General features: G+C 43.0%; 1 protein-coding gene across 4 annotated transcripts in view; it reads left to right on the forward strand.

Annotated features, from left to right (window-relative positions):
• Window positions 1-12,359, forward strand: part of SPRED2 (sprouty related EVH1 domain containing 2) — an 89,794-nt gene extending 77,435 nt beyond the window's left edge. For 2 of the 4 annotated variants that reach the window (XM_045011417.1, XM_045011420.1), the window contains exons 5-6: window positions 8,306-8,455; window positions 9,117-12,359. In XM_045011417.1, coding sequence (XP_044867352.1) covers window positions 8,306-8,455; window positions 9,117-9,770 — 804 coding nt within the window. In that variant the 3' untranslated portion in view covers window positions 9,771-12,359. The remainder of the gene's footprint in view (window positions 1-8,305; window positions 8,456-9,116) is intronic. The other 2 variants (XM_045011418.1, XM_045011421.1) reach the window with 1 other exon arrangement.
• The last annotated feature ends 9,538 nt before the right edge of the window (window positions 12,360-21,897 follow it).

Below are 21,897 nucleotides of genomic sequence, written 5' to 3' on the forward strand. Positions count from 1 at the left end.
TGACAATGTCCATGTTCCCAGTGAAATTATCTAGTTAATCTCACTATTGAGAAATCTATTAAGGCAGAGGCAAGGCACAAAGAGAAGGAAGCAGGAGATGCCCAAATAACAAGAGAATCTCCGGAGTCTCATAAACAGAACTGGTAGGTTGAAAGAACATTCTTTTATGTCTAGGTTGTCGTACCACACTCATCACTGTAACATGCGATAGCTTTAGCCACTGCTGTCAGCATACCTCTGAACAACATCCCATATAACTGTTTTCACTGCTCCTTTTATATCAACTTCTTGAAAGTTAGAAAGTGAGACCTTTCCTTACCAAATGTGTCCAGGATATGAGAACGTACAACATAAAAGATGATTATAGATCGTATTAGAATGGTGGCTTTAACCTGCAAATTTCTTACTTTAAAATTTGTTTGTTTAGAGTTTTCATAACAGAAAAAATTTTCTGTCCTCTGCTTTTAAGAGACATGTCTGACACCTCGGATCACTGACAATTAGTCAAGAGTATTTAAAGAACACAGAAAAAAGCTCAGAGCTTTTACCCTATGCACATTTGACACCATCTACCATTCTAATTAAACTGCTCACGTTCTGGATTCTCATAGATACTAAGCCCCCTTTTACCACACTGGTAGTGTGAGGGAGCCTTAATCAAGCCTTGTACAACATAAGAGAGAACTTGATAATGCTAGAAGCAGACTAAGATGCAGTTTAATCAGAAGATATTGTGCACAGAATCCATGTTAATTTTGCATTAAATTATGCTGAATTAACACAGCAGTCATGGGAGTAATTTTGCCACTATATTTTACGACTCCAACAGTCAGAAAGGTATTCTTGCAAAACTTTTATATTTTGCTATTTGTATAAATAGTGACTAGGAAACTGTCCATTCATTTAAGAAATTGTAGTCCTATTCCTGTTTTAGAAAATCATAACCCATGCTTACTGTAACCACCATTATCTGTGTACACTCAGATCTCCTCTGAACTCCATGGAAAGATAATCTCACATTTGTTTCAGGTTTCTGTATATTACTGCGGTTGTGTAGTCATATGTTCTAAATGTACAACCTTTTTCTTAAATCTGTCCTTATGCAGCATCACTTTAGGATTATACAATAACCACTTACCTTAAAAGTTATTGGCAAAAATATGTTCTTTGACTAGTTTTATTTTATTTTTTGTCACTTACATTTGCCTGTGGTGTTGCCTGAAATCATTTTTACAATTTTTTCCTTTTTTTTTTTTTGTAATCTCTTACAGCCCAAATTCTCAAGGGATTTTCAACCTGGACTTTTTTACAAGCACAAAAAATACGTTAGATGTGACTTGAAAATCTGATCCTGCAAAATATTTCTTGGTGGGTGGGGAGGTTATTTCTGTAAAATCTCATTGATGAGGGAGGAACTGGTGTGGTGTGATACAAGAAGCAAATATTTTCTTCTCCCCTCACTTCCACCAACATCAAACGTGCAAAGGCACTTGTCTTTTCCTGAGAGCTTCATCCAAAATTGGGGACTTGCTCTTATAAGATTTAATTGAAGGAATCTTGGGAGGATGACATCTCGTGATTTCATTGGAAAGATGTTTGCACCCTGATTGTGCCATTGAAATCGTGCACAAACTACACATATTAAAATAGTGTAAACCAGAGGGATTGTCTGCAGAGAAACTGCAGACACAAACTTAACCCATCCGACGAAGTGGGTATTCACCCACGAAAGCTCATGCTCCAAAACGTCTGTTAGTCTATAAGGTGCCATAGGATTCTTTGCTGCTTTAACCCAATAGTTGTTCCGTCATTTATTTTATGTGCCCAGGTATTGTGATTTTTTTCTTTCATGGTGTTGCCATTTCAGTTTTTTCCCCCCCAATGATCCAACTGGATAAAGCGAGTCCTATAAGAAGAAATAGCTTGTGCTACTCCCTTCAAATTATTGCATCTGACTATAGTAAATACACAAAGATTCCACATAGGAGATCCTCACAGATGTGTAGGCAGTTAGAGGAAGCTGTCAATCCAAGAGAGCTTGGCATCTCCTGACCCATTAGATCTTTGTCCCCTCCTGGCCAGCCTTACTGCTGAAACAGCCTCTCCCTTGGAGGGCAGGGTACATTGTCCTAATGATTGATCACCCACTATTGCTCCTGTTTGGGAATGAAGACCAGTTGGCTCTGCAGCTCTCCACAGGCCTCAAAATTACTCTCTCTAGAGGATGTTAGCCATGCAATCATCCTTATTCACCCTGCTGTGACAGTCTTCCTGCAGTGACAGTCTTTCCTGACACTTTAAGGCACCTGCATCAATACAAATTAACTACCTTGACCAAAGAGGGGGGGAGGGGAGAGAAAAGACTCATTTTCCTTAGCCCCGTCTTTGTCTCTCTGTCAGAGTCTCTGTCTGTCTGTGTGTGTGTCTCTCCCTCTCTCTCTCTCGCTCTCATGCACACACACACACACACACAAAATGGAGCCTCAGAGAGTGGCTCCTCCCCTAAACACCACTGCTCCCTGTGGACAGGGCCGGCTCCAGGGATTTTGCCGCCCCAAGCAGCAAAAAAAAGAAAGAAAAAAAAAAAGCCGCGATCTGCAGCGCTACCGCCACCGCTTCAGTCTTCCGTGGCAATTCAGTGGCTGGTCCTTCACTCTGAGAGGGAGCGAGGGACCCGCCGCCAAATTACCGCCGAAGAGCCGGATGTGCCGTCCCTCTCTGTTGGCCACCACCCTAAGCACCTGCTTGCTGGGCTGATGCCTGGAGCCGGCCCTGCCTGTGGATACTTGGAGGTTGGTAGGAAGAGGAATAACTTGTTTCTGAAAAGGAATGATTAGTTTTGCTCCTCCTTCCCAACTTGAAAAGGGAGGCTGAGGGAAAGATGTTGGAGCGTCTCAATGCATCTTCCTGCTGTCTGAGAATTGTGGTGGCTGGTGGGGCTCTGGGACACTTCAGCGACAAGAATGAGATGGGCAGAGAGAAGGGGATGTTCTGTCTCTACCCACATTCCCAACCAAACATGGGTGATTCAGCAGATGGGACTGCATAGCACAGGGAAGTGAGCAAAGCAGTGTGAAGCAACACAGAGAATTGGTCAGCTAGTGATGTTTTATGCTTGTAAAAAAAAAAAAAAGACCAAGCTAATGTAATATAGATTCAGATTGTTTAGGCTATTATTCTTTTATCTCCTGACTAACTTTAAAAGCATGATTACTTTTATTTTGTGGAATCATAAAATCTAGAAAGGCTTATGGCATCATTCAAGAATCATTTTTGACACTACACATTTTTAGTGCCCTATTCAGTCTGCTTTTAAAAATCCCAAGTGATAAGGCTTTCATTATTTCCCTTGAGCAGCTGACTTCTGACACTGCCTCATATTGCATTGCTTCATGTTTTCAGCATGAGTCTTTCAAATTTCTTTATATATTCATCCTGTATATTGCATCACAGATGGCGAAACTATTCTGAAAAGCCAGCAGAGGCAAAGTGACCAGTCCAGTTTTGTCCCCGTAGGGGAGTAGTCGTTTCACATCTTGTTCATGATGGGCGCTTATCTCAGGATATTACTCAGACACCTGATTAGCCATTCTTGAGCAACAAAGACATGTAGTGGGAAATGAAGTGTAGTAAATGATTAACACACTAGTCTTTACTAATGACATATATTGACTAGGCTTTTAACGTTTTAAATGACTGAGTCATTTTAAAAAGGAATGTCTCAAATTCTGAGAAGGAAATGTAAGTTAAGCATTTTTTTTTAAAAGTAAACCTACTGGAGAGTTATAATAGAGATCTTTTCACACAGAAACTGGATAATTTGTATTTTCTTCCCCAGCAACCGTATCTGACACATTACACTGGTCTACAATTTTTGAGAAGTCGTCTGCTTCAGAGATAAAATGTGATATTTATTATGTATTTTGATGTGCTGAATTCAAATATGACAATTAAAACAACTGATTGGCTACTGTTTCTAAGATATTTAAGTTTTTACATTTTATGTCTATGTATATTGTGTAGATAGTAGAGTTTTAATCATAAATTGTAAACCTAGGTCTTTTCATGTGTTTATGGTTGCTTTACATGATAATATTTCACTTGTCCTGTTTATGTAACTCTTTAAAAATCAGCAAAAGGGTTATATAACTGAAATTTATTATGAAACAAAAGGCAAAAAACTATTATGTACATAGTTTAGTCCTATTCATTGTCTACTCGGCGCTTCTTGGCTTGTCTCTTGTATTCATTAAATGGAGCATCTCTTGTCACTGTCCAGCAATAGTCTGCAAGCATTGATGGGCTCCATTTACCCTGATAGCGTTTCTCCATTGTTGCAATGTCATGGTGAAATCGCTCGCCGTGCTCGTCGCTCACTGCTCCGCAGTTCGGTGGAAAAAAATCTAGATGAGAGTGCAAAAACTGTATCTTTAGTGACATGTTGCAACCAAGGCTTCTGTATGCCTTGAGAAGGTTTTCCACCAACAACCTGTAGTTGTCTGCCTTGTTGTTTCCAAGAAAATTTATTGCCACTAACTGGAAGGCTTTCCATGCCGTCTTTTCCTTACCACGCAGTGCATGGTCAAATGCATCATCTCGAAGAAGTTCACGAATCTGAGGACCAACAAAGACACCTTCCTTTATCTTAGCTTCACTTAACCTTGGAAATTTTCCACGGAGGTACTTGAAAGCTGCTTGTGTTTTGTCAATGGCCTTGACAAAGTTCTTCATCAGACCCAGCTTGATGTGTACGGGTGGTAACAAAATCTTCCTTGATTCAACAAGTGGTGGATGCTGAACACTTTTCCTCCCAGGCTCCAATGACTGTCGGAGTGGCCAATCTTTCTTGACGTAGTGGGAATCTCTTGCACGACTATCCCATTCGCAGAGAAAACAGCAGTACTTTGTGTATCCAGTCTGCAGACCAAGCAAGAGAGCAACAACCTTCAAATCGCCACAAAGCTGCCACTGATGTTGGTCATAGTTTATGCACCTCAAAAGTTGTTTCATGTTGTCATAGGTTTCCTTCATATGGATTGCATGACCAACTGGAATTGATGGCAAAACATTGCCATTATGCAGTAAAACAGCTTTAAGACTCGTCATCGATGAATCAATGAACAGTCTCCACTCATCTGGATCGTGAACGATGTTGAGGGCTGCCATCACACCATCGATGTTGTTGCAGGCTACAAGATCACCTTCCATGAAGAAGAATGGGACAAGATCCTTTTGACGGTCACGGAACGTGGAAACCCTAACATCACCTGCCAGGAGATTCCACTGCTGTAGTCTGGAGCCCAACAGCTCTGCCTTACTCTTGGGTAGTTCCAAATCCCTGACAAGGTCATTCAGTTCACCTTGTGTTATGAGGTGTGGTTCAGAGGAGGAGGATGGGAGAAAATGTGGGTCCTGTGACATTGATGGTTCAGGACCAGAAGTTTCATCCTCTTCCTCTTCCTCGTCTGACTCAAGGGAGAATGATTCTGGTGCACCAGGAACCGAAAGTCCTTTTCCGTGGGGTACTGGGCGTATAGCTGATGGAATGTTTGGATAATGCACAGTCCACTTTTTCTTCTTTGACACACCTTTCCCAACTGGAGGCACCATTCAGAAGTAACAATTGCTGGTATGATCTGTTGGCTCTCTCCAAATCATTGGCACTGCAAAAGGCATAGATTTCCTTTTCCTGTTCAACCACTGGCGAAGATTTGTTGCACAAGTGTTGCAGCATATGTGTGGGGCCCACCTCTTGTCCTGATCTCCAATTTTGCAGCCAAAATAAAGGTGATAGGCTTTCTTAACCATAGTGGTTATACTGCGCTTTTGTGATGCAAAAGTCACTTCACCACAAAGATAGAAGAAGTTATCTGCACTGTTCACACAAGTACGAGGCATCTCTGCTCACTTTGGCTAAACAGAAATGTGTCTCTTTGCAAAATCAAACATTGACAAATAAGAGAGCACGACACTGTATGATTTCTAGAGCTGATATAGGGCAATTTGTTCAGCAGAGTGATGTGAGCTTCGTTATGATTGCATCATCCATGACTTCTAGGAATAATATGATGCAATTAATATCATGTATGACGCAATACCAGCTTCAGATTGCATCATTCATTGTTTTGCCTAAAAAGCAAGTACTGTCCAAACCCAGTCATAGATTTATTCATAGATCCAGTCAAAGATGTATTTTAGTCATTTCTGGTTTAAATTGAGATCCCTTCCCTTTATAACTCACATATCCTCCGCTATTCCCAAGTCAAGGGTCATATATACTGACCCAATAGCATAACTTGAAAACTAGAGCCAATCAACAATTTTAAGCATCATTTTCGTTCTCAGTGACCCAGAATTAGTAAAGTTGGCCTACATTTATTTCAGAAGCATTTTGGCTGTAGAGCAGTGTTATACACACACTCCTTTTATAAATGTGTGTAACTCACATTTTCACTTACCCCAGTATTTAATAATAGTGCTTGGGGACTTCAGCGTTCATGTGGATAACAAGCCTGAAACAGCCTGGGATTTTTTGGTCACCAATGAGTGTCATGGGACTGTGCCATGGGATTAGCAGTTCAGCTTCTTCAGCAGTCCTAGTGTTTGAGATGAGTGGAGGTGGGGGAGTACTGAAATGTATACTCATGTTGTGGACAGAGTGTTGCCTCCTTCCATTTCAGGTTTGACGGTCTACCTTCATGAACTAATGGAACTGAACTGCTTCTAGATGGCTCTGAGGAAGAATATTGTTCCTCCTACAGACCTCTCTAGCGATGGTTTGGAATAGTGTAGCACACTTTTGCGCCACCTTCAGTGAAATGGCCCCAGAGGCACACATGTCTCTAAATGCATCCCCAAGAAGGGTATTGATGGCATGCAATGACTGAAGTGAGAGGGAAGACTGCTATCGCACAGTCAACACAAATCCCAGCTCATACATGAGTTGCAGCATAAAATGCTTTTTAAAATAATATGCCATGGCATTATGGGAGGCAAAAAAATGGTGACGGGCTGTATACTAATTAACAACTTCATACTCTTGTTGGCCGTGAATTGTTATCCTGCAGGGATTTTTCTCTGACACTTCAAGACACCTGCATCGATACAACTCCAGGCTTATGCTACAGTACAGTGTTTCTCATTGGTATCTAGGCAGTGTTTGTGACTTCTCTTGCCATCCGTTCCTTCCACTCTCCCGATGCTTCTTGGATGGGGTGCGAACGGGTGCAATGAAGTGTACTGGTACTTCTGCCAGTTTCAGTGCTGATACAATGAAGGATTTCATGCAAATGGGGTAGAACTTGTTAAATAAATCACTCTGGATTATATATGATACAAAGTTGGACCAGTTTCTGAAACGGGTTCAATGGATGGTCTGAATCGATATAGTGGGCATATTGTTTTCATATCAGATTCAGAATTCTTAATCAAGGTTGCAAATAAAGTTATATGTTATATCCTCAAATCTATGATCAAATGAGATTCTGGTTAAGATCCCTTGGAATTTCTCTTGCAGGAGAAATAATCTTAATATGAACCTGCAGGTCTTGTGATAGATCTTGATGCAGTACATGACATATCACCCATTTGTTGAGATACTCATTGCAGTAGTATCAGACCCAAAAAACTTCAGGACTCTAGGCAAGATCTGGGCTAGAAGGACACTGGACGTATCTTTTGAAAATTAAAGAATATCCATTGAATTTTGAGATTGGTGAGAACTTTAAAAAAAATAGCTTTAAAAAGTTGATCATTTTATGTAAGTAGTTTGTGACCCATTAGAGTTAGGCAAATTCTTAGAGAACTGCAAAGAAGCTTCCACTTGACTTTTTTTTTAAACCTGCAAAAGGCCATTACTAAATCTTCTGCAGCCTGACTATCTAGTCTGTGTGCATAAATCAGTTAGTTGGACCTAACATTGTTTGAATGCATCCTATTTAAATTCCTTTAAATGATGCAATCAGCTAATTTTTGCCATCCAGAAGGAGTTATAGCATGAACATCCTGCTTTCTAATGTACGTTACAACAAATAACATGCCAGGCAAATAGAAATTGTGTTCTCTCACCAAGCACTCATAGGCTATGGCATACTGTATTTTCTGTCTGTGGTAGCAACTTCTATGACCTACATATAGATCCATATGCTCTTTTCTAGAATTTAGGGGCAGATTACATGTATAATGGTGTTTGCTTTTGTGTGTTGCCAATATTGCAGATGTCTGAGTGGCCGCATGTGCATCAAAACTATATGCAGTAATATATGGATGTATGAATTAATTATCTTTTCCTTCTATTTTAAAATAGAATGCTACAGACAGCTCTTCTAATTCTTCTCAAAAAAGGGAACAGCCGCTGCGGATAGTAGCCTCTCCCACATCCTGCGAACATCGCAGAATTTGCACTCATGGCCACATTCATGACCAGTATAGCTCTGACCACTACCAACTAGAACAAGTGAGCTTCTTATTAATTGCTGCTTACTTAAAGGGATACTGTGAGAAAGTTCAAGCATCACGTTCTTAAATAGTCTAATATTAAGAGACTTACGAATTTTGTTTTTAAAAATTTTCACTGGAAAAGGAGGTTGGGTTTTTTTTAAAAATTGGAATTTGAACATTCACCTGTGCTGGCTGCAACAGACAACTGCAGCACTGAGCTGGCATGTGGATTTTTAACCTGGGGCTCTGTACCTGTGGTGGTTACAAATATGTGTGGCGGGGGGGGAGACAGGGGGCATAGTGAGCAACATGCCTTTCCTTATGTCTAAATGGGATGCAGGTTCTGAAACTATTTTCTGTTGCGACGTAGAGTCACAGCATGTAAAAGGTTGTTCCCACCGTGTTAGTGCAGAAAGTGAGGCACAATATAAAGTGCAAGTGGTTAATCTATTTTGTTAATCAGAGCTTAGTAGCATACAAAAAAGAAAAGAAAATTAAGTTAATTTTATCATTTTAATAATGTGCATGATCAAGAGAAATTTTTTAAAAAACTAAGAGAACACTGATTAAAATTTCTTTCCCAAATACACTAATGATGCTTAGTAACACTCGATCAAAAATGTCAAAAGCCTCTGTCAGTCATTGATAGAAAAATAAACTGTTTGCCTTTTCTCCAGCAGTCAGTGCCAAGGTCCTATCGACACGTCAGCTTTCCAGATGATGATGAGGAGATTGTGCGCATTAACCCTCGGGAAAAGATTTGGATGACAGGTTATGAGGACTACCGCCATGCCCCGTCGCGAGGGAAGTACATCGACACCGACGATGTGGACTCGTACGTACGTTTTGCCAAAAGTGATGCCTCAAAACACGATTACAATTATCCTTACGTAGACAGCTCAGACTTTGACCTGGGTGAAGATATAAAAGGTGCTGTGATAAAGACTCAGCCCGTCAAGTTCAAACCAAGACGGAAGGAAGATGGCGAGAGATCGCGGTGCGTGTATTGCAGGGACATATTCAATCATGAGGAAAACAGGCGGGGTCAGTGTCAGGATGCACCAGACCGCGTCAGAAGTTGCATCCGTCGAGTCAGCTGTATGTGGTGTGCGGACAGTATGCTCTATCACTGTATGTCTGATCCAGAAGGAGACTATACAGACCCTTGTTCATGTGACACCAGTGATGAAAAGTTTTGCCTCCGGTGGATGGCCCTTATCGCCTTGTCCTTCTTTGCCCCATGTATGTGCTGTTACTTGCCCCTTCGGGCATGTTACCACTGTGGGGTTATGTGCAGGTGCTGTGGTGGGAAACACAAAGCAGCTGGATGACTACACACAAGTTTAAATTGTGTTATGCTTTCCCTGTAGTTAAGGAGCACGTTGATTTGGAGCATTCAAATCCTTTATATTTTGATGCAGCCTGTGCACCCAACACAATCCAGAAACCACTTGGATAATTTATGTTTGGTTTTTCAGGGGCCACTCTGCATCGATTTGCTCTTCAAGTGTTCTAACAAACTAACCTACAGCATAGACTTTTGTATTATTAATCTGTAATCGAACAGAATGTCGTGTACATGTTTATATTTTTTCAGTTAAAAGGACTCTGAGATATGAACTGTGGATGGTGGTGGATTTTAGAACATCTCTAATGTGGATCAGTCTTGCCGTAGCTTGCCTGGAGCAGTACCATCTACACCTAGCAAGCACTGGCACTTTGAGAATGTAGTGTAATGGAATGAAATCCCACCCAGAAAGTATTTTAACCTGCGATCAGTTATTGTATGTATAGAAGGTGTTCTAGTAACAAACTTGTACCACAACACAGTATTGCTGTCACTGTTTGTTTTTTAAAGCCAAAATATTCATGTAAGCTGCAGTTTCTCTTTAGAGTCCATAATCATTTCTTTTGGCAAACAAATTATTTCTCCGAAGTTAAATTTCAAATATTAAGTGAATATGGGAAATGAGCCTTAATTTCAGTTAACTTTTGAGAATCTGATAGTCCTCCAAACTACATTCATTTCAGATCAATACTTGAAAGGGAAATTTTAAATTTAGGCTTTTTTCTTAAATAATTTTGCAAATAAAACTTTTTAGTTTTGGAATTCTACATAACGGAAAGGAACTTTTCATTACCCTGCTATGTCTTTATTTGATAATAAAACACTAATATTCTTGTCGTTGTTATGCAAAGAATTATTAACAAGATAGCCAGTGCAACCACAAAAGTAGTAGCATAATCCATTGTGGTTTTGAGAAACATTGAACAAGTGGTGGATTATGCAGAAAAAAACATTTAAATTACATTTTGTTCTATAGAATAAATACATGTGCACGAGAATTTTACATCCACAATGAAATCCATATGTTAGAGTAACTCGGAATACGTATTTAAAATAAAAAGCCTACATGTAATAACCACTCCCGTTTCCTGACTAAGGACCTGACCCTGCAAATGCTTATGCATGTGCTACTTTTATACATGTGAGTGATCCCATTGACTTTAGAAGCACTTACTCACATGTGTAAAGTTCATCATATGAGTAAGCGTTTGCAGGGTTGGAGCCTAAGTGTCTCCTATACCCTTCTCCTCCCAGCTCACCACCCAGATATTGAAAGTGGATCTAGAGGGTTATGTTATGCATACAGCAAGATGAGAATACTTTAAAAAAAATGTTACTGTCATGTCTTGTGTACAAGGCTTGTAATTAGCTGGGAAAAGAGTATTTTTCTAATATATTACAAGGAATAGCCAAATCATTTTTATTAAAAGAAAAAAAAGTTAGCTCTAACTAGCATAGTACAATCTGAATATTTTGAGGCAGCTAGGGATTGGCTTGTCAAAGCTGGCACTGCTGTTTCTGCCATAATTTTTTTCTGCAGTAAATTGCCAGTGGGTGCATGCCCCTTCCCTCCCTCTTATTGCACATTGACATCAGTCTTAAAGGAAAGGAACTTTTTATTTTTGCCAAATAGATTTAAGAGATGCTTGCCATTCTTTCGAGTTAGAATGTTCCAACAGTTCCTCTGAGAGTTAATCACAGCTTTTTGTAAACCATCCGTTAATTATGCAACGTGCTTCTAGACTGTAGAGTTTGGTAAACTTAATTTGCAGCAGTTGCTGGGTTTAGGGTCAAAAAAATTGAATGATAATAGAAAGGGATCGATTTTTGCTCTTGGTGTAACGTGTCTGGGTTCACTGAGTGAAATACAAATTTTTTGTGCCTGATCGCAAATGACAAATCTCTCAATGGTGTCTAGTAAACATCAAGCCAGCCTCAAAAAGATGTGATGGAACAATCTTTTTTTTTTGCAAGTTTGTTTCATGTAAACCAACATCTATAAGGTCTTGCCTCTACAAAGCACAACACTACGAAGAGATCTTACAGGTTTTTGTCAAGTCTCTATTAAGTGCCCCTATTTATTTAACTAAATCAGACATACTCCAAGCCTTTATGTATGTTGTCTTTTTAAAAATCCCTCTTCCCGACCCCTCTTGGTTTTTGTAATACTTGTCGATCTTGCTACACATTTTCTTTGGATTGTGAAGGCAATGGTGTAAGGGCACAATGGTAGAAAATGGAGGCTTTATTTGTAAATATTTCTCATTGGTCTCCACACTGCAGCTGAACAGTGTGTAGTGTTTTCGCAGTCAGCTTTGCAATACTGACATCAATCATTTGAGAGACATTCTCCAGATTTTATTTTTGTATCTGTGGTAACAAAACATTAACCAAATTTTATTTCGGTTGTGAAGAGGTTTTTTTCAAGCTATTGCTCACATTAACAAATGAAAGTGCCTGAAGCCTACATCCATAATGTATCTGTATACTAAAAGTTAAAACCCTGTTGTATTGATTTTTTATAAGCCTTTTTACCTCTGTGTAAAAAATATATATACAAGTGTATGATGTACATTTTAGTTAACTTCTTTTTTTATTGTTTCTAATATGTATGATCAGCGTAGTCCATGTAAATATAAATACATCGTATCAAAATGATGCTGCTTACGTTATTTGCAAATCTGGAACTGAGACAGGGACAGCGTTGTTACTAATGCGGGTGACACAAAAGAGAAAACTGATCATGGGAGGGGAGGAGATAGAGGAAGAATTATTTTTTTTTAAGCCTGGTGAACACATGATGTCAATTCCTCCAGTTAGCATGGAATTTTTGATTGCATTCAACATGGCCTAAATCTGCATCCAGTGAGGTCAATGCAGGGGCGGCTCCAGGGGCGTGTTTGGGGCGGCAAGCCACTGGGGGGGCTCTGCCGGTCGCCGCGAGGGCGGCAGGCAGGTTGCCTTCGGCGGCTTGCCTGCAGAGGGTCCGCTGGGTCCCACGGCTTTGGCGGACCTCCTGCAACCTGCCTGCCGTGCTTGGGGTGGCAAAATGCCTAGAGCCGCCCCTGGTTCAATGGGGATTTTTTCCTCTTGGGCACCTGATGCTCTATTATAACTGAGTTCTTCCTCATTTTCCAAGTATGGAGTTTCCTCTCCCGCTAGTCTAGAGTGACAATGTACTGCCAGCGGGTGGAGCTGTTCAGAGACTTGGCTCTCTCCCAGTGTCTCATCTCCACTCAAAGAATCTATTGGGTTTCCGGGAAACGGGGCGGGCGAACCCCGCCCCATACTAACGGAACCCCCCCAGCCTAAGGGGAGGTTCCACAGGGCCTCAGAAACCCACTAATTGCGGGGGACAACTAATAAAAGAACAGGGACAGGAGTGCGGTCAAAGGGTCATAAGAAGGGAGCCTGACGGGGACACCGAGCAGAGAACCCCGGACAGCGCCCACCGCTCCTCGAAGGTGTCAAGGGAGCCAGCGGACGCCGCCCAGAGGAACTCTGCCCGGAGACAGCAGGAGAGTCCCCGAGGACTCTCCTCTTTGTGTCTCCAGGCTTCCCATTGTGTTTGGTTTTGATTTTTCTGTAGCAGGCCCAATTAATATCATAGGAACCACGGTACAGCAAGGTGAAGTGTGGCAGCCTTGGCTGACTCCCAACAGCAGCAGTGGTGGCAGGCAAGTTTTGAACTGTTTGCGGTGGAAGTTCAGATGCAGGATCTGGTGTCTTGGAAGCAACAAGCTAGAGGTCCTTAGCTGGGTTTGGGGCTATTTGCTGTTCTGACTGCGGTGAAATACTGCGTCCAGGAGTGTCACTAAGAAGCTGGTAAGTTAGAAGGTTATGGAAAACCCACAGCACAGGAACACCCCCCCATCACCACCACCACTACCCTTTTCAGACTGCCTCAGTAGCCAGATTTTTAGCCCAATAATTCCAGGAAGGGGCTTTGTCCAGTCCTGGCTGAGCTCTCCAATATCCTGGGACGGACATGACTACAACACCACTACATATGCCAAAATAGCTGGAATCTGCAGGTAGAAGATTTTCTCTTTCCAGTTTCCCTTCGTGTGTTCCAGTTTGGCCTAGCTAGACATCCTGTTGAGCCTGACAGCTTTCATCTAAGTGACTCTGCTGAGTATCTAGTTGCTCCTACCATCAGCCTGCCAGTTCCAGTGGACAATCAGAAAGGCTACGATCCAATGCTAAAATCACATCGTTGAGAGAGGAGAGCACACTGTTTTGTTGTACAGGTGTTTTTAAAATCACTTCAGCAAGGCTTTAAAGCTCATAGAGCATTACTGCACGAGTAAGGGGCTTCTGAACTGGGCTCACATAGAATAGAATCATAGAACTGGAAGGGACCTCGAGAGATCATCTAGTCCAGTCCCCTGCACTTGTTGCAGGACTAAGGATTATCTAGACCATCCCTGACACGTTTGTCCAACCTGTACTTAAAAATCCCCAATGATGGAGATTCCTCCGCCTCCCTAGGCAATTTATTCAAGTGCTTAACCACTCTGATAGGAAGTTTTTCCTAATGTCCAACCTAAACCGCCCTTGCTGCAATTTAAGACCATTGCTTCTTGTCCTATCCTCAGAGGTTAAGAAAAACAAATTTTCTTCTTCCTTCTTGTAAAAACCTTTTACATACTTGAAAACTGTTATGTCCTCCCTCAGTCTTCTTTTCTCCAGCCTAAACAAACCCAGTTTTTTCAATCTTTCCTCATAGGTCATGTTTTCTACACCTTTAATTATTTTTGTTGCTCTTCTCTGGACTTTCTCCAATTTGTCCACGTCTTTCCTGAAATGTGACACCCAGAACTGGACACAATACTCTAGTTGAGGCCTAATCACCATGGAGTAGAGCAGAAGAATTAGTTCTCATGTCTTGCTTACAATACTCCTGCTAATGCATCCCACAATGATGTCTGCTTTTTTGCAACAGCGTTACACTGTTGACTCATATTTAACTTGTGATCCACTATGACCCCCAGATCCCTTTCTGCAGTACTCCTTCCTAGGCAGCCATTTCCCATTTTGAATGTGTGCAACTGATTGTTCCTTCCTAAATGGAGTACTTTGCATTTGTCCTTATTGAATTTCATCCTGTTTACTTCAGACCATTTCTCGTTTGAATGACTGAATGACAATGTGCAACGCCCATTTCCGCATGAAGTTCAGACCATTCTGTTAAACTTCGCTTCAGGATTGGAGCCCATCCTCATGTGCCAATTTGCCAGTGCCACCAATGCTACCTGCACTTTGCCTTTGGCTTCTCCTCCCTCCTTGACTTACCAGTCTACCAATATATCTGATGTCCAGTCTATGACTGAAAGCTTATAGACTTGATAGCCCACCGATACAAAATATTATCTGTACATACTGACTGGGCCTTCCAACTATTTAAGTCCCTTGCCTTCATCTGTCTTCAGAGGTGTTCCCTAGTGTCCTCTCAATCAGGATCTGGCCTGCCTCTGGACATTCTATTAGACATTCCTGGTTCTAGTACAGTTGCCTAAGGAAATATTTCGCAGTTTATATTTCTCCTGGGAACTCCCCAAGTACTCCTTATGAGTACTTATGAGACAGTGAGTGGATTAAAATCTGTTCTGTGTTGGTGATGTACTGCTGTATTCTACACATGTTCCTGATTGTTCATGGAATTTCTAGAATCAAGAACCAGATTCTCTTCTGCATCACTGAGGGAGCTTTAATGGGCCCTATTCAATTCAAGGTAAATGGTTGTCCCAAGAAACTCATCAGAACAACTTCCTACAGTAGCAAGCAGCTAAGAAGTGGCTTTTCCCTCTCAAGATTTCCTCTGAATTTGGTTGTCATTCTCAAAAGAAGCAACCAATAGTGTCCCCTCAGGGCATCCTGGCCCTTTGAGGCTGGAGTACACATTAAAAATCCTGAATGAAGCAAGGGAAATTTTTGTGCTCCTAGAGCAGGACATTTTGTTGATTTATTACTTTGTTTGTTTACAGTAGTGCCCGCTGTATGCTGGGTGCTCACCAAGCCCTCACTAAGGATAGTAAGAGCAGCCTGTAGGTCACCTGACTAAGCAGATGCCAGTTGGATATATGAGAATAAAACTAGTTATTCTATGTTGCTTTTCATTCCTGGATCTCAAAGTGCTCTACAGATGAGATCCGTATAAATATCGCTATTTTAGCGATGGAAAAACTGAGGGACAGGGAGGGAAGTGACTTGCCTATGGTCACCCAGCGAAGCAGCAGCTGTGAATTGAACCTACCTTTCCTGAGTCCTAATCCAGTGCCCAAGCCACTAAGCCACACTGCCTAAAACTATTGAGTCCTCAAGCAGTTATCAGTTATGGTGGCCCAGGCACTCACAGGCTCTGACTCCTAAATATGTTAGCTAAGCATCTTTGAAGCTCCTGGTCTGTAGGTAATTTCTATTCCAGGATTCTCTCTCTACAGACCTACAGCACTTGAGTTTCTTGTCAAAACCTCTCTGTTTACAGGAGAATATTCAGGATAATTTGTGGACTTCCTGCTCAGATCTAGAAACTGTCCCCAGATCTGGGCATTTCAAGACTCATTGTGTCTCAACCAGAGAGATATTGGAGTTGCTCTTAGGCTCTTTATTGGGGCGGAGTCTTGTTGCCTACTCCACTTCTTACGCTTTTGTGCAGCACCCAAGACACTGTCAGGAGAGTGGTAGAATGATGTGATGCTTTAGGTAATCTCAGAACCTTCTTTGTTTTTAATATATGGAGGGATTTTCCCTGTACTTTCTATTAAAATACTGTCCCCATTAGCAATTGCATTGGCCAGGAGAGGAACTAAGTTTGAGGTCTTACCCATCTGCGGTCCTTATATGCAATTTTTATCTCAGATGAGGTGATTCTGAGGCCTGCACCTTGCATATGGTGGGGGAAGGGAGAAGAAAAGCAAAAGTTAAACAATAAAAGCTCATCTGCAGATAAAAACTGGTTTTCTTCTTGGCTCAGTTTTTTATTGATGATTGTTTTGGAGATTGGTTTTACTGCTGGCTACTGCCCAGTTGTAACAGATCACAGAGCACCCAGTGCTCACAAGGGAGAAAAGTCAATTTGACTGGTGGTAATTTTTTCTTTCTCTGAAGTGGGCACTTTGTTGCTCTGAGAGACATGACCCAGGGCATCCTCTAATTGGCATAAAATTCTAATTGGAGGGGAAATATTTAAATCCTTCCTTTTTTTCCCCTTAGAAAAAGGGAGAGATGGAGACATCTTGGGATTCTTCTTCAAGCGATGGTCCTTGTATGTATTCCAAAAAGTGGGTGCGCATGTGCGTCATGCGCTGGAGCTGTACGTTTTTCCTCAGCAGTGGCCATTGACCCACACGGTCATCATATATCACCACGTGTTCCATGAGAGGTTATAGGAGGCCATGTGGGGCAACACTCCCCCAGCTCCCTCTTACCACATGGTGGGAGTTGGAATCCTCTCTTCGCACTTGTAGCCTGTATGAGAACGGCAGTCCTTTCTAAATAGATAGTTCTGCTGCTTCTTACTTTTGTAAATAAGTTAGTTTGTGTATATAGTAGCCCCGTATGCCCCCCCAACCCCTTCAGGGGATTATACCCCATGTCCCAGGGTTCAAGAACTGCGCCTCATGCTCTCACTCATTTTCCACAAGCACATGCGCTGTCTCTACTGCCTATGCAAGACACACCTTGTCTCCTGCTGCAATATCTACTAATCCTTCCTGTCAAGGCCCTTGACGCTCAACTTCTGCACCTCTGCAAGTTCCTCATGCGGAGTCTGATCCCGGCCCATCAGTGCCTTCTCTTAGCCCTGCAGACACCTACACCAGCAGTTGAGCTGCTCCTCAGCAGCGACCCACCTCCACCGGTCATCTCTGTCAACAAAGAGAAATCTGTGCTTCTCCTAGTACAGACAATCCACTTCATCAGAGCGCACCTGGACTCTGTCGCAGTGTGAGCCTTCCTCCCGGCAGAACACTCTCACGTCCCTCATGAAGCCCCTGCGCCACAACCCGGGCACAAAGGTGCGCCGCTGTCTGTCTCCTCGGCCACATGGCGATGCTGCCCGCATGCCCCATATGTACTGCCTACAGCTGTGGCTCCTCTCAGTCTGCAGGCTCCACATCACCCACCCTCGTCCTTGATTGTCCCCAGCTGGGTCCAATCCTCTATTACCTCTATCCCCACGGCTGCCCTCACCACAGACGCCTCCCTGGCAGGGTGGGGAGCACACTTGGCCAGCCATGCCGCACAGGGGAAGTGGACTCCCAGGGAGGCGCACATGCATGTGAACACACCGGAGCTGCATGTGGTCTGCTGGGCCTGCCACATGTTCCTGTCTCTGCTCTGTGACCAACATGGCCAGATCCTCTTGGGTAACACCACCGCCATGGCATACATAAGCAAAGAGGGCGGTACCAGATCCCTGTCACTCTGCACAGAGGCTATCTGCCTCTGGAACTGATGTCTCCACCACAGCATCATACCCCATCTGGTGTACCTCCCAGGGGCGCAGAACTTCCTGGCCGACGCACTCAGCAGAACCTGGTATCTCAACCACAAGTGGGAACTCCACAATCCCACTCTCTGCTCCATCTGCCACGCTTGGATCACACCCCTTGGGGACCGCTTTGCCACCCATGCAATCCTCAAGTTCCCCCTCTACTGCACTAGGGTTCAGAACTCCAAGGGCAACCCCCTCCTTCTTCCATGGTGCAATGGCCTTTGGTATGCTTTTCCTCCAGTTCCTCTCCTTCCCCAGGTCCTCCACAAGATCTGATGATACCAAGTCAAGGTCATCCTGATATAGCCTCACGCTGGCCCCGACAGTTTTGGTTTCCCAATGTACTCAGACTGTTGGCCCACGCACAGATCAGCCTCCCCAACCTGCAGGACCTTTCTCACCCAGGATAATGGCAGGGTTCACCACCCCAACCCAACTGACGGGCTGCTTTTTGGGATAGAGCTCACGTGTAGACAATGCCAGTACATCACCTGTTCACCATATCCTTACACACAATAGGCAGCAGTCTATGAGGGCAACACCGCCACCTCCCCCTCCAGGCCGTCTCCGAGCCTGTCATCATAAACTACCTCCTGGAGCTCAAGAACTCAGGCTTCACACTCAGCTCAATTTGTATCCACCTTGCGGCACTCAGCACCTTCCTCCCTCCTATGAACAGTTGGTCGGTGTTTACCCACCCTACCAGTACCTGGTTTTTGAGGGGCCTGATGAGATGCTTCCCACCCCAAGCCCTCCCAGGACCTCAACCTCGTGCTGTCTGCCTTCACCTGGCCTCCATTCAAACTGCTGGCCACATACTCCCTTGCCCACCTATCCATGAAGGTCCTCTTCCTGGTGGCCATCACTTCTTCCCAGCAAATTGGCAGCCATGATGCCAATATAGTCTTTCATAAAGACAAGATCTCCCAGTGCCTTCACCCTCAGTTCCTCCCAAATGTTGTCTCCAAGTTTCATCTCAACCAGTCCATCCACCTCATGGTCTTTCATCCTAAATCGCACACCACTCCCACAGACAGGATGCTGCACTGCCTAGACATCTGCAGGGCACTGGCCTTCTACTTGGACAGGACTCATGCATTTCGCTCCCCCCCACCCACCCAAGTGCATTACAGAATGCTATGTGCACTCCAATGTGACACTGCCCGGCAGGATCACGGCACACTGCACGCGGGTGCACGCAACCACCTCCGCCTCCCTGGCAGACATCCCCTGGCATGCGATCTGCCGTGCAGCAATGTGGCACTCCATTCTCACCTTCACAACGCACTACACCATCGACCAATGGGCAGCCGCTGACAGGACTGTGGGCCGGGCTATCCTGCAGCAGGCCTTACCCATCGCATCGTCACGCCCATCTCTGAGCTGATCATTGCTCCATACTCACCCACGTTTGGAATACATGTAGGGACCATCTCTCGAAGAGGAACCTGTAACTGGAGGTTCTTCGAGATGTGTGGACCCTATTTGTATTCCAATGCCCGTACACCTTCCCCTCTGCTGTGGGCTCTATCTGCAGCAGTAAGAGGGGGACTGAGGGTGTGTTGCCCCACCTGGTCTCCTATAACCTCGCATGGAGCGCACGGTGATGTAAGATGACCATGCGGGTCAACAGACACTGCTGCAGAAAAGCGCCTGGATCTGGCACATGGTGCGCATGCACACCTGTATTTGGAATACAATAGGGACCACACATCTCGAAGAATCTCCAGTTACAGGTAAGTAACCTCCTCCTCCTCATTTTGGGATCTTGCTTTGCCATGCGTTTTTGTTTTTAAACAATTAATGAACTAGCAGATAAAAGATCAAGCCTGAATCTTGCCTGGAGATGACTATGATCTTTCGTAATGTTTGTTAATCAGAATGTATAGAAACTTTTGCCAGTATAGCCATCTTGGTTAGGGGTGTGATTTTTTTTTTAATGACATTTCTATACTGGGAAAAGCCCTTGTGTAGATGCAGTTATGCTGCATAGTTTATTTCATTCAGTGAAACCAGTATAAGCCAGAACCAGCAAAAGAGTGCTGTGTCTACACTAAGAAAGGTTAAAAAAAAAAAAAAGAGCGGTGCCTCCATGCTTGGAAAAAGAAGAGGAATACCCAGATGTAATGGATCACAGAGCACCAAGTACTAACTTCAGAGACAGAAAAATTATGGGTAGGTGAGTAAATTGTACCTTTTGCTATTGAATTCAATGGGAGCAGAGTTAGGCTAGCACCGAACACTTTTGAAAATCCCAGCTGTTTTTTCCGTAAACTAATATCGAAGTGACATACAAGAGTGATAGTTTAATTATTTACATTATTTAATTCATTGCATTTGTTTTTTATGCCTGAAAAGTAACAGAACTGTGGTCAATATTGTGAACATAAGAACACAAGAATGGCCATACTGGGTCAGACCAAAGGTGCATCCAGCCCAGTACCCTGTCTAATGACAGTGGCCAATGCCAGGTGCCTCAGAGGAAGTGAACCTAACAGGTAATGATCATGCGATCTCTCTCCTGCCATCCATCTCCATCTTCTGACAAACAGAGGCTAGGGACACTATTCCTTACCGATCCTGGCTAATAGCCATTCATGGACTTAACCTCCATGAATTTATCTAGCTCTCTTTTAAACCTTGTTATAGTCCTAGCCTTCACAGCCTCCTCAGGCAAGGAGTTCCACAGGTTGACTGTGCGCTGTGTGAAGAAGAACTTCCTTTTATTTGTTTTAAACCTGCTGCCCATTAATTTCATTTGGTGGTCCCTAGTTCTTATATTATGGGAACAAGTAAATAACTTTTCCTTATTCACTTTCTCCACACCACTCATGATTTTATATACCTCTATCATATCCCCCCTTAGTCTCCTCTTTTCCAAACTGAAAAGTCCTAGCCTCTTTAATCTCTCCTTATATGGGACCCATTCCAAACCCCTAATCATTTTAGTTGCCTTTTTCTAAACCTTTTCTAATGGCAGTATATCTTTTTTGAGATGAGGAGACCACATCTGTATGCAGTATTCAAGATGTGGGCGTACCATGGATTTATATAAGGGCAATAAGATATTCTCCATCTTATTCTCTATCCTTTTTTTAATGATTCCTAACATCTTGTTTGTTTTTTTGACTGCTGCTGCACACTACATGGACGGCTTCAGAGAACTATCCATGATGACTCCAAGATCTCTTTCCTGATTAGTTGTAGCTAAATTAGCCCTCATCATATTGTATGTATAGTTGGGGTTATTTTTTCCAATATGCATTACTTTATATTTATCCACATTAAATTTCATTTGCCACTTTGTTCCCAATCACTTAGTTTTGTGAAATCTTTTTGAAGTTCTTCACAGTCTGCTTTGGTCTTAACTATCTTGAGCAGTTTAGTATTGGCAGGGTTCCCTCCACACTCTGAACTCTAGGGTACACACGTGGGGACCCACATGAAAGACTCCCTAAACTTATTTCTACCATCTTAGGTTAAAAACTCCCCAAGGCACAAATCCTTCCTTGTACCTTGGATTAGGTAACGCTGCCACCACCAAGTGATTTAAACAAACATTTAGGGAGGGCCACTTGGAGGCCTACCTTCCCCAAATATCCCCCCCAAGCCC

Source organism: Mauremys mutica, chromosome 3 (genome assembly GCF_020497125.1).
Source record: "Mauremys mutica isolate MM-2020 ecotype Southern chromosome 3, ASM2049712v1, whole genome shotgun sequence".
NCBI lineage: Eukaryota > Metazoa > Chordata > Testudines > Geoemydidae > Mauremys > Mauremys mutica.